This window comes from Lytechinus pictus, chromosome 3 (assembly GCF_037042905.1).
Source record: "Lytechinus pictus isolate F3 Inbred chromosome 3, Lp3.0, whole genome shotgun sequence".
Lineage (NCBI taxonomy): Eukaryota > Metazoa > Echinodermata > Echinoidea > Temnopleuroida > Toxopneustidae > Lytechinus > Lytechinus pictus.
The window spans coordinates 20,484,977-20,498,651 of NC_087247.1; the positions used below are offsets into that span (position 1 = coordinate 20,484,977).

Here is a 13,675-nt window from a genome sequence, read left to right on the forward strand (position 1 = left end):
TTCTTCCATTAACTAATCAGGAGGAGAAATTTGATTTCTCGATATTGATAATAGCATCCTACGGCTGGCTAAAACTTTCCTTTTAAAAGCTTATGAAAGCAAAAAAAAAAATCACGTTGGTTCTAAAGAAAAAATATATTGGGCTTATTGCTTTTCTTATTCAGGTGTTATTTCTAGATTTTACCAATCATTTACTTTCAATTTTCCAACTAGAGATGGCGATATTTCTTGGAGACCAAGAGGCTATAATGGCCATAAACCATCGTATTTGACAATAAGTAATTAAATCGTCTGCTGAATGGCCTTGCGAAATCTTTTTAGCACTACACAACTAAAAGGTAGTAATGTTTTATAATGGAAAAATAAATGGGACGATTTTTGTTGTATATGTGACGATTTGCGTTGTCATTGTGGGTTCATAAATAGGGAAAAACGGTAATTGGTCTAGCTCTTTGATAAAATCGATGCATAAAGATAAAGTAAAAACCTTAATTATCGTTGAAGAATAACGATGGAACGGCGGCTTATTAAAAATGTCACTGTAAACCTGTTTTGATGTAATTACGACCATTGCTTTTTCTTCGAGTATGAAAAAAAAACGATCTGTAGATTGTTTTGCACTGAATCATTCATACGCATCAAAGAAAATGGTAATATTCACAACATATCAAGATGTGGAATTCGTCTAAGAATTAAGAAATTCATATTAAAAAAGTACGAAGAAGCATAAAATATTAGATTGCTCTTCCTTATCATACTATACAAACATGATAACGTTCTATTGTACTTCGGATATTTTTAACTTTCTAGCTTTGAAACGGACACAATTCATTGGAAAATCTTAAAATAATTCTTGATATCATTTTAATTCGTAGTAGCAATTATCAAGATCCCTGACAGTTTCACTTTTGCTTTGCTCTTGCGTGATTATTGCACGCCGGTAGAAAAGGGGGAAAACTGAAGCAAAGCTGAGTAGTTCAATATTCCCTGAAGAGGCACCAGGCCAGTGACTCGAGTTCGGTACTTGTTCTCCAACCAAAATAAACGGACGCCATGACCGGAACAAATACCACCACTTTACAGGTGTCACTGACAATCACAAAACGTGTCTCCAGTGAATAATTTCAAAGAGAAAGGGCTAGACACGAACCAACGATGTAATGATGTAATTAGGTGATGAGTCGGTTTCCATCTTTCTTTATCGTTCGCTAGCCAAGGATAATTTTAGCAGTCAGAACAGGCTGGGGGCCAAGGGGGGTAATGGAGAAGAAATAACTTAGACCAGAAATGTGCGTGTGTGTGTGTGAGAGGGGGAGGGGGGGGGGGGGTAGGGGAGAAGAGATTAGTCCCGGGGGGCCAGTGAAATATATTGCTGTACACACGCGTGACCAAAAAACGCGTTTAAAGGGGGGCTTTTTTCAGTTTTGGACGCGGGCCGCGCGTGCACTCGTTAAGATTATCAAAAACATCGATTTATATGTGTATTTATATTTTTTCATATACATTTCTTTTTGGGATATAATTATATACATATCACTTATATATGCATATTTACACTTACCTTCTTCTCTTAGTTTGTTTAATGCTTTATCATATATACTTATATGTCTTTTGCACATTATCAGTTGTTCCCCATTCTTTTCCTTTTTTTTCCCCACTCTTATGCACCAGTTTATTATGCATTTCTTCGTAACCTGTTTGACCCACCTCTCACTAATTCTCTTGTTATTCATCTCTTCCTCATACCCTCTATCACTGTTTTGTTCCAGATCCTGTTTGATGTTGCCTGCCTCATTATCTTAATCCCTCTTGGTTCGAGCTCTTTTACTGGCCTTACTTATACACTAACTTCCCTTTGTGTCTGCCTACTCCTTTTCTTTCATCCCCTTCACTAACCTGATTGGTCTTCTCTACTCACTAATGCCCCTTTTATCTCCTTGTTTCTAGTGTTGCTGTAGCTTGTCTGTGGTCTATATTATGGTTGTTCCACTTTATATGTTTGTCATTTTGCCTCCGACGAAGATTCTGCTAGAATCGAAAGCTTAGGCCCCTTTTGACTTTTTGATTAAAAAAAAAGGTAGTTTTGAAAGACTGGTCAATGGTCAATTACAGGGTCAAACAAACTTAGGGTATTTTTTTCCAAAACTTTTTTTTAAGACTAGCCAAACATGTTTAGGGTATGTTTTTTTCCCCCAAGCCTTTTCCCCCGGGGTCATATTCTGGCGACAACTTGTTTAGGGGCCAAAATGTGTAAATAAAGCCCGCGAAAATCTTGTTAAGGGGGGGGGGTTATTTTGCACACAGAGAAAAAAATCGTTTTGGGGGTGTTTGGAAATAATTTGGCCACGCGTGTGTACAGCAATACATTTGATTGCCCACTGGGAGATCAGTCTGAAGAAAGGGAGGGAAAAAATTACCAGAGAGGTATATAGTCTATGATAATAAAAAAGATGATAGTGTAATAGTAGTAGTAGCAGCAGCAGCATGCAGCAGTGGTAGTAGTAGTAGTGAGAATAAGAATATAATAATCAAATTATTACTACTGCTACTACTACCACTACTGCTACTACTACTACTTCTACTAATACTAATACTACTTATAATGATGATGATGTTGGAAATAATAACAATGATTATAGTAAAAATAAAGATGATATTATTACTAATGATTATGTTGATAATCCCTACTCTCACCACTCTGGTATCATAGACCTGATAACATGATTTTCTTGTAAATATTATTGTAGTACATGTATGAAAGATGTCCCTTAAACTTATAGTATTCTGCTGGATTACATTCTAATCACATCAGTATATCATAACGTCATGAAATAAAACATAATCCTAAACCTATTCTCCTACGCAAATATCAGTTGAAACAAAGCAATGAATAACGATGAAAGATAATTACGTTACGACTGTCATTGACCTACATGCCCAAGAGCTGCTCATAGTAACATCATTATTCCCGAGAGGACTCGGTATACGTCATCCACTCAACCATGATCATGCCGAAAGCATGTGCCGAGCAACAATTTATGTTTTCAATAGTTTCAATAGTTTCCTTAAAGAAGAAAGAGAAAAAGAGGACCCCATATTTTGTTTGTTTTGTGCCTGCACCCAATTGCGAATCTCAGTGTTCATCTTTCATATGAGAAATCCATGTGATATTTACCTGAGTTGGCCTTCTTAGATTTTCCTTTTTATTTTAAAATGACACCATCGAGAAAGGGAACTTCTATGGTCCTTTATGACAAATTCATGATATTGATTATTCCGTAGTATATATAGTGTTGTATAATTTCATACATGGTAACTGTAAAGATGAATACGTTTTGCCCAGTGTTGAAAAGCAGACTGTTAACACAAGTCAGGGTAGCCTATGTTCGTACTTTCTTTTAGTGCAAGTTCTGTTCTCAGATTTAGACTTTGATAAAAAGAGCAATGATTAAAGATAGTTGAAATTCAACTCTCTCAGATGTTCAATTTTCTATTGACTTTAATTTGCATCTTTAATACACTTTTAATCAAATGTTTCCTACAGACATTTCTTAAGGTACACGAATCATTACAAGACAGCAAAGTAATATGATTTCTTGCTGTCGAAAGTGCATTTCCCCCTTGACAGGAAATAATACATTGCTTTATTATAAATAAAGACACGCACTATGCGCACGTATTTTTTTTCGGATATTCATTATTCGTCAATTTTTGAGTGATGTACACTTTTCAGGAGGCCATATCTCGTTGTGCATGGAGCGTTGGGGCGTGAGGAATACCAGTACCGTTAGTCCATCCATTTGTGATATTTGCTCATCGCCTAATGAACTCGTAAATTATACTAATGGGTCTTTACAAATGCTAAGAGCCGCTATTCCTTTCACCTTTTGGTCTTCATCTACTGTCTACACCTTCTATTATTTGCAAAGAGAAGAACAAAAACTTGGTCAATTCAGCCAGTGACTTCATGATCAAAGCAAAAAGGCGGGGGTTGGAGGTGGGCAGAACATGGTTATCGTCTTGAAATGAACGATAATATTCATATTTTTTAGAAAAAAAATTATAAAAGATTTGAAACAAATCATAAAAAATACAATAATCTTGCTTCCTTATCACACCCCGATTTCCTCTTTTTTCTTGCTCGTGTGATTTTTTATTGGAAGGGAGGGGGTAGTGTCCCAAGTCCCCTATTTATATGCCTACTGTATGCTAGTAAATTTAACAATCACATTCTTTCTTTCGAGTACTCTGAAAATCTTTCTCAAGTGCAGAGGAACAGTAACCAAGAGTCTACCTAAATAAATAATAAAAAACGAGATTTTCATTTTTCTGGTAGTACACAGCTTTAATCAGACAGTTCCGCCTCTAACAGGCGATGATATTACTGTTATAATAATTGTTATCATTATTATTATCTTGATTATCATTGTAGTATTACTTAACATGGTTAACTTTTAATGCCATCAATTAGTTTCATGTTCATGATATTGATGTTGAATATGATAACCATAAAATATTGTACACATTTCACAAGACCGCACAATACTAGCAACGAATTAGAAAGCAAGATTGGTTAAAGGGATGGTCCGGGCTGAAAGTATTAATAGTTTAATAAATAGAGTAGAATTCACTGAGCAAAATGTCAAATATTTCATCAAAATCGGATAACAAATAACAAAGTTATTGAAGTTAAGCAATATTTTGTGAAAACAGTCGTCATGAATATTCATTAGGTGGGCTGATGATGTCACATCCCCAATTGTTCTTTTGTATTTTATTATATGAAATTAGGTTTATTCAAATTTTTTCCTCCAAGAACTAGAAAAATTGGATTGACAACTGATTTAGTGCATTAGATATTTATTGCTGCAACTTATTTCATTATAAGGGAAACATATTATTCACACAAGTATGAAATAATGAAATAAATATGATTTTATGTAATAACATAAGAAAACAGAAAGTGGGGATGTGATATCATCAGCCCACCTAATGAATATTCATGAAGACTGTTTTCACAAAATATTGCTAAACTTTAAACTTCAATAACTTTATTATTTGTTATCCGATTTTGATGAAATTTTCGGCATTTTGCTCAGTGAATCCTACTCTATGTATTAAGATATGAATATTTTCAGCCCGGACCATCCCTTTAATGACATATCCAAAGCGCCATCTAGCGACATTAACTCAATTTGAAATGTAGTGAGTAAACGAAGCCTCGACCAAAATATCACTTACATCTAGTATGTTTAGGTGTTTACACCAACTCTCACTAGTCATTTCATATCTAATGTAGATTACATTAATCAACAAGAAATCGCTGTTTTAGTGTTTCAATGCGATTTAAAAACTCCCTTTGCCTCTTTCAATGTCCGTCACAGTGGGCACATTCTGTGAACAAGCTTCCATTAGGCTATATTATACTACATAAAAGAAGATGTTCAAAATGCATGATTACCCAAGACTTAATGTAATAAGTATGCTTTATTAAAAAAAAAAGGAAATGTGATGGCAGCAGAGAACATTATGTTGTCATTGTCTACCCTATAGATTAATAAGAATCCTCCCACGAAAGACTTTTCATATATCAATGAATCATTATCAAACATTTTAAGCTATTGTTTTTCGAAATGTAGACAAATACAATTACAATTAAAAAAAGATCAATGTGAAAACTCGAATCCTCTGTAACCTCTGCAGGGATATCAGTGAATTTATAAATATATTCATATGTGATAAATATACACTCTATAGCTAGCTGTTATTTTAAAAATGTCTGACAGCACCGCAGATTGACAGATTTGCGAAAGAAACTCGTTATCAGGATATACAGGATATAAACATATTTATATAAGCAGAGTTGGATTGTTTTAACACAAAGAGTATGCATTTATCCCTTGAGCTCAGTCGTCACCACGCATTTAAGGCGGGCTTATTAGGATTTTGTAACAAGGGATTGTTTTTTCTAATCCATATCCCTGTTGGGATAGGACACGCATTTCATCCTACAATTACCGGGAATATGTCAAGCTCCGAAACAAACAAGTATTAAGACTATGAGAATAATCTCAGTGAATGCACTGTATCTAAACGAATGGGTGCTGAGTATGTGTCAGTAGATGGCGCATTTTTTTTTTTTAATGAAAGAGAGGTTGATCTCACACACCAGAGATGTTTTTTGTTTCACTCTTCTCTCTATATTTTCTCTCTCTTCTTTTTTCTTTCTTTCTTTCTTTCTTTCTTTCTTTCTTTTTTCCTTCTTTCTTTCAGCTTTTTTTCTTTTTTCTTTCTTTTTACTTTCTTTATTTCTTCCTTTCTCTTTAACTTTTTCCTCTATTACTTTTCCTTTTTTTTTCTCTTTCTCTTCAATTATCCCCTTTTTGTCCTCTTTTTAAAAAAACAATAATTGAAATTTGAGGGATAAATGATCGTAAATGATAATAGTGACAGAAGGGCAATGAAATCTTGACATTTATTCCAACTCCAATTTTCCTCTAATATTTCTTCACTTCATGAACGCTATGATGGTTTCATAGAATTATAACTTTTCATAATACGGAGTAGAAAGCAGAACAAATTAAAGATTTAAAGACACTCCACCCCCTACAATGAATAAATTGGATCCATTTATTTAAAAAAAAATCCAATATCTTTTTTACGTCTTGATTTTTTAAGGGTTTGATGCAATGAAAATAGAGGAAAAAAAATTCAATATAGTATGAATGTATTATATTCTAAAGGTGTTTCTATAAATATTATTACAATAACTTACAGTGATCAGGTATTTCGATGCTTTCTGAATCATCTTCTACTTGAGGTAGCATCCATGGTTGACTTCCTTCTGATCCAAGATCTAGAAAACTCTTCTGTAATGCACCTGAAAGAGCAATCGCGAATAAATACAAATAAGAGAATACCAATGTATCTTTAAATATTATGTTGAAATAATAGAACGTTCTTTTTACCTGTAATTCAATCTCAAGAAAATAGAAGATGTTCAATTACAATTTTATTCTCCTGAATAAAAGCAATGGCGACTAGTACAATATAAAAAGAAAAAGTCTCAGAAAATGGATTAGAGTGACTATATATAAACAAACGGGATCTGTTGATAGTAACACCACAAACAGCATCCCACAAGCGGCCAAATTTTGCTATCACTCACAGACTAACTGACTAATTGGCTCAGACAATTTCATTCACAAGAATGCTTCAGGCTTTATTTACAGAATTTTCTAAAAATGTTTGCAATTATTGCCAGGTGAATTCTATTCTAGCCTCATTTTTTGTTGGGAAATGATTGAAACTGAAAAAAAAATGCAAACGTACTTGATAAAAGCAAATACATTTGGAACTTGGTTGATTATTCCTCAATTCTTTACCCCCAGAGTCTAGAATGTTAGGTTACGGTTAGCCTAAAAAAATAGAACTTTTCGCTCCGAATGCTTAATGTGTTTGCTCATTCTATCAAACATGGAAAAAAGGAAATTATCAAACAAATCTGTGAAAAATTGTAAGTTCTTATACAAATTAAATTACGAGTACAAATTGGAAGTATATTTGCAAGCTATGAGAAAATGGTTACTCAATATGGTCATTTTGCTGGCAAAATCTGATAGATTTACTAAAAAAAGAGATACAGTATACGTTTCAAAGATGAAGAAGATGATGCATTTTATCTTATAAACAGTTTGCGGATTTATATAATTTACCTTATTTATGAATTAAAAACATATCCCTATATGTTTACAAATATTTCGTATAAGCCAGTATGGATTTAATTTACATTTAAAGGGGTCACACGAGCAAATTGGAATGAAATATATTTGTATGCAGTGGCATAGTGAATATAAAAAGGAGTGAAGGGTAGTTTGTTTGTGTGATTTTTTTCCTTCACAGTGCACACGATTTAAAAAGTAAGGTTGTGACAAAGTAATGAATTAGCGACAACAACAAGAAATCACCTTTTGATATTATGAGATAAATCATGTTTTCTCTCGTAGATATTTCAAATTGGACGTAACTTGCATGTGCTAGTCGTGAAATTAGGGAATTTTAGGAAACGGTCTTATTGATCCATGACCGGAGGTATAATATTTCGAATTTGACTCCATACATAACACATATCTATTACATACAGTTTACAAAATGGCACCAAGATGAACTCTTGATGACCAGATGACCATGTAAACAATTATTGATAGAGTGAATGATTTACTGAAATTTAGTCTATTCTGTGCCAGTCGATCTTTTAGTTGTCTACCGCGACGGAAAAACTACTAATAAAATAATAAGTAAATAAATCAATACAAGTCTGAATATATTATAAGGTGAATCGTCAACAATAAAATTCCATCCAAACTACTTTAATACAGAAACAACTAGAAAAGGTTATCAAAATCAGTGAAAAGGTTAAATGAGACGGATAAATCATTGGACAGAGTATATCTAGTCATATTGAGGTGGACGTATGGAAAAAATAACTTCGATTTTGCTTTATAGTTTGGTCCCGCACAGTGATACCTATTTTGCATCAGTGTTAATTCTTTTGGCGACCACTTACAACTTTTTACCCTAACGGTAAGACAGATAAGAAGGTACATGTATGTCATTGGATCACGTTACATGAAGTTGTACAAAACCAGCATTGTTTACCTTGGTCATGTCACAAGTACATGTAGTATATACGTGAAGAAAACTAAAGAAAATTGTTAATTTACAGGTAGGTCCATGATTCCTAAGCTTAAAAAATACTACAGAGAATAGAGATTATATTTCATGGTCTGAATGAAGTTATTGAGGGATACTGCGGGCACTGTCGCAGTGATCTCTATTGCAATATATTCTCCCTGAGAGAGGGGGCTGCAAACAATATCCCTTCGGGCAATTCGTCTCGATAAAGAAGTGCACTGGTTTCAAATGATCCAGCGGGAGGTACTTTTCATTCTAACAAACTATCAATTACTGTCAGGAAAATAGTGGAAGAATAGTGTTGCGCCGAGTGTTCCATAAAAGGCAAATCTCATCAAATATATAGTATTTCTGATAATTCATATTGATATTGCGTTTATTTACAGACTTCCTTGGAATTATGTATTGATCGATGATGTTATTGTTTTTGTTTACGGAATGTTGACTGTCCTTGCACTCTAAAAAAGGTTTTACACAAATTGGGTAAAATGGGAACATGCATGTTGGTTGGATAAAAATATTTTGTAAGTTTTACGCAATGTTGAGTTGAAATAGCACAATATGGGGTAAAGAAAATACCCAGCAAACATGCATGGGCCTTTGTACCCAATATTGGGTAAGATTTTACTCAGTGTCTTTACAGTTTGTGGGCGAGATAACCGAAATATTGCCCAAACTAGTCTCATAATGTTTACAGTCTAAGATAGGGTGATATGAAATTCATGATGCTGATATCTTCCGAATGTAAAGTCCACTAGATCATTAAAGTATATTTAAGATTTTCGTGTTCATTACAAAACAGGTCAGACATCTGAAACTCTGGGATGAAATATGTCAAAACACTTCTGGGCATGTATCCATTGTCTAAGCTCTCTTTTTGACATTCTCCTTTCTTTGCTCTGCCTCTTTTTTTCTATATATCCCCTTTGCAGTATTAATCACCACACACCCTTCAGCACCGCCCATGTTCAGAACTTTATAAGACGGAGAAGGGGGAGCCGATGCTATATAAAAAAAAGAGGATACTTCATTTTCAGTCCAGGTAAAGTTGCATAATTGTAAATTTTCAAGATTTTTCAAAACCGAAGTGGTTATTACGATCTGAACTGAGCATGAAAGATGTCGTGAGTTAACTATGTTTCAGTTTCATAGTTTTCGTAAACCAATTCGATATCAGTTACTCAGGAACTTTGGTCGAGATGGAACTCGAACAGCAACCGTCTGCCGAAGAAACACACACACACACCACCACCACCCTCGCACACACAAACACCATCACCCCAACACACATACACTCACATGCAAGTGCAAAATATGTGATCGGTCTAAAAAGGGTGAATAGAAAACAGTATATCAAAATTTACAAAAGTAGAGATTAAATTTTCTTGTGGATGCAACGCTGCCTATGGGTTGGTTGAAACATTGAAACTCCAAAGAACAAATTAATGCCTAATTGATAAATCTTTGAATTTGATATTAAAAAAATAAAATTCAACTTGATTGGTTTTTCGATTTTTCTTCAGGTTTACTTCATGATTATAAATCCCAACATTACAAAAATATATAGAGAGATCTAGATTATTTTATGTACAGAGGGGTACAAATAAAAAAGATAACTCAGATTTAAAAAGTGTACATTATAATACAATGTACTATATTAAGCTAATCATGTATTGTTTAGTCAAGCATAGCGAATTACATATCTGATTGTTACTTCAATCAGCAACAATGAAGAATAATCTCTTCGTTTAAATAATATTATGAATATATTTACTTTATCTGTACTTCATCGACAAATCCCAGTATCCCACTCAGGCCATTTTATATAGATTCTGTAAATACTAATCATGAAATTTGTAGGTTAAGGTTGGCGTTCTGTTTTAATAGACAAAGTAAAATCTGCAGCGTGACAACCTACATTTTACACGTTTTAATAGGCTAATGTATTCAACAGCCCCCGGTTAAAGCCTTTTACATTTAGTTGAGTAATTCACACTTTAAATACTCTTAAACTATGCATACCCGCAGCTAAATCACTCTTAGAATTAAAATACTCTTCTTCTCAGAGCACAAGGATCATAATATTATTTGATGCTTACAATTACAGTCTCTGCTCACTAATCTAGGTGTTATTGATTTAATATCGGTACTTACGCATGATTAACATAATTGTATTTATAAGAAAATATTGAGACATATGCGGAAAATTAAGGTCTCTTGAATCTCGTCTTACCCAGTTATTGTCGGCGTGCTATTTTTCACTTTAAGTGGCGGAGCAATAGCCATGATATTAAATACTAACAATAACAAGAATATACCTGATTCTTATTTCTTTGTATATGATTAACGTCCTCCCACTTATTACAGATGTTAACACTGAGTTTATCGAAATGTTGAATATATGGATATGGTGAAGCTGAATATTTATCTCTCTGAATGAGGACATGACATAATATTGACCATGTTGACATCTTATTTGCGTTGTTTACAATGTTACCAGAAACAAAATGCAAAACCCAGTTTAACAAGTTTAACCCATCATTCGTAACTCCACGCTTGTAAGACTTTTTGCTCATTCTTGTGCTACAATCACAAGGGTGCAATTAACTCGAGACCTTTTTAATTGTAGTATAAATACTCTTCTCGGGCTACACCAAGATTCCCGTCCAGAGAAGGGTACTAAGTAAGACTTAGGTGCTGAAAGGCTGCAGGTCTTTGGCAGTACATGGCCCAAGATGGAGTGGATAGACAAAAACGTACTATACCGTCTGATCCTCCCAGCAGTCGCAAACAGTTTCCCCCATCCTTCTTGTAGCTCCATTTCTGCCTGTGGACTTTCCGGTTTCCATCGTATATCTGTTCTTTGGCGATTCAAGCAAGCCCGGTTGGGTCAGTCTCTCTACAAGGAGGAAATTATGTACTAGGTCCATTCGAGAGCTTGTATGCTACGAATTTGAGGTACCTAAGGGGGGGGGGGGCAGACTGCCCCCCCTGACGAGTCACAAGCAAAAAAAAGGAAGCAAAAAAGGGAAAGAAAAAGAAAAGAGGAAAAAGGACAGAGAGAAAAGAGGGGGGAAGGGGGAAAAAAGAAAGAGTTTAAGAGAAAGGGGTAAACAAAAACTGGACTGCAGACTGTCGAAAAAAAATGATAAACTGTCGGGCACATGGGGCTGTTCCAACTAAATCGTTTTTTTAGTTCCACCATCTTTGTCGGTAAATGTCAATTAAACTGTACAATTTTATCGGTAAATTGTGATTTTTACGCAATGCGACTTTTAGAGCTTTCTGTACCGATAGTGAGGACGGACTGGGCTGACCAAGGACATGAAAAAGGTAGAGAACAACTTTTAGGTAATATAATTATAACAATAAAATTTCGCTCGCATCAATTTTTTAGTTTGATACCTAAGATAAATGTCTAGTTTTCAGGTTGAAATATCAAAAAGTTTCAGATCGCGCTTCGCGCTCGCGTCAATTGATTAGTTAGAAACCAATTTGTTCACGGTTACAAAAAGTGCTTATAATATCCAGTTCTTATGCCGGAATATCAACAATTTCAGCTCGAACTTCGTGCTCACAAATAACTGTCTAGGTATATCCATCATGTTAATAGTTAAATGAAGTGCTTAGAAAGTCCGGTTTTGGGGTCGGAATATAAAAAATCAAATATATCAAAATTATATCATTAGAAACCAATTTGTTCACGGTTACAAAAATTGCTTAGAATATCAAGTTCTTAGGTCGGAATATCAAAAATTTCAGCTCGAGCTTCGCACTCGCATAAAATTCCATCCTGTTCATAATTAAATGAAGTGCTTAGAATGTAAAGTTTTCAGGTCTAAATATCAAAGATTTTCAGCTCGCGCTTCGCGCTCACACCAATTAATTGTTTTTAACTACCATCTTGTTTATAGTTTTAAAAAAAGGTGCTTAGAATGTCCACTTTTCAGGGGGGATATCTAAAATTTCCAGCTCGCTCTTTGCGCTCGCACCAATTGATTATTATTCAGTTATAAACCAATTTGTTCATGGTTACTAAAAGTATTAAGAATATCAAGTTCTTAAGTCGGAATATCAAAAGTTTTAGCTCGCGCTTCGCGCTCGCACGACTGTTTAGATACATATCCTGTAAAACTGCTTAGAATGTCTAGTGTCCAGATAGAACTATCAAAATTTTTAGCTCGCGCTTCGCGCTCGCATGATTTATTAAGGAACACACCCATCCTATTCATAATTAAGTGGACAAAATGTATCGTTTTTGGTCTAAATATCTAGAAAAAAATTCAGCTCGCGCTTCGCGCTCGCAATTATTATTTTTATATTATTTAAAAACTGTGAAGTTGATATTTGGGCAATGATTATCAGCCCCCCCTTGAAAAAAATTGTGCCTATACGTCCATGCCTTGCTCATCGCTTGCCCCCCTGACGAAATATGCCAGGTACGCCACTGGTTGGAACAGAGGGTGATCCTTCCACTGAGGGCAGACCTATCAAGGGACTCAATTGAAGAAAACTGTGAGTAGATTTTGGTGTCTCCTTGGGCAGGTTTAATGCGATCGCACGTTCGATTGAATGAAGTTGTTGCGCGGGTAATTCGTGCGAGTGATTTGAGGTATAAAAACTTTCTGAACAATAGTTTTAATGATAGTCAGTGTCACATTTGCTCTACGGCTGCCGTGCGGCAAGTTGAAAACAACCGTTTTAACATTTTTTGTACTTTTTTTTTTTATAGGTGGTTTTTTAATAAAAATTATTAAAACGGCTGAGTTCGACCCGCCGTACGGCCGCCGTAGAGCAAATGTGACCGAGGTATTAGCCAAGAAGTGGAAGAACAGAGGTACAAATAAGAAGAAAATATTACAAGGACCCTGAGAACGTCCCGAAGCTCATTTTAACTCCCCTGCATATACATGTAAACCTCAAGGGTCGCATACATGCAGTCGGGTAAAGCCCCTTTCACAATTGACGTACGACCTGTTTA

General features: G+C 34.8%; 1 protein-coding gene across 1 annotated transcript in view; it reads right to left on the reverse strand.

The window, feature by feature from the left end:
* LOC129255804 (uncharacterized) overlaps positions 1-10,852 on the reverse strand; it is a 94,131-nt gene extending 83,279 nt beyond the window's left edge. The window contains exons 1-2 of the mRNA XM_064095921.1: positions 10,849-10,852; positions 6,776-6,880 (exon numbers count right to left, since the gene is read on the reverse strand). Of these exons, the coding sequence (XP_063951991.1) occupies positions 6,776-6,880; positions 10,849-10,852 (109 nt within the window). The remainder of the gene's footprint in view (positions 1-6,775; positions 6,881-10,848) is intronic.
* Positions 10,853-13,675: the final 2,823 nt, after the last annotated feature.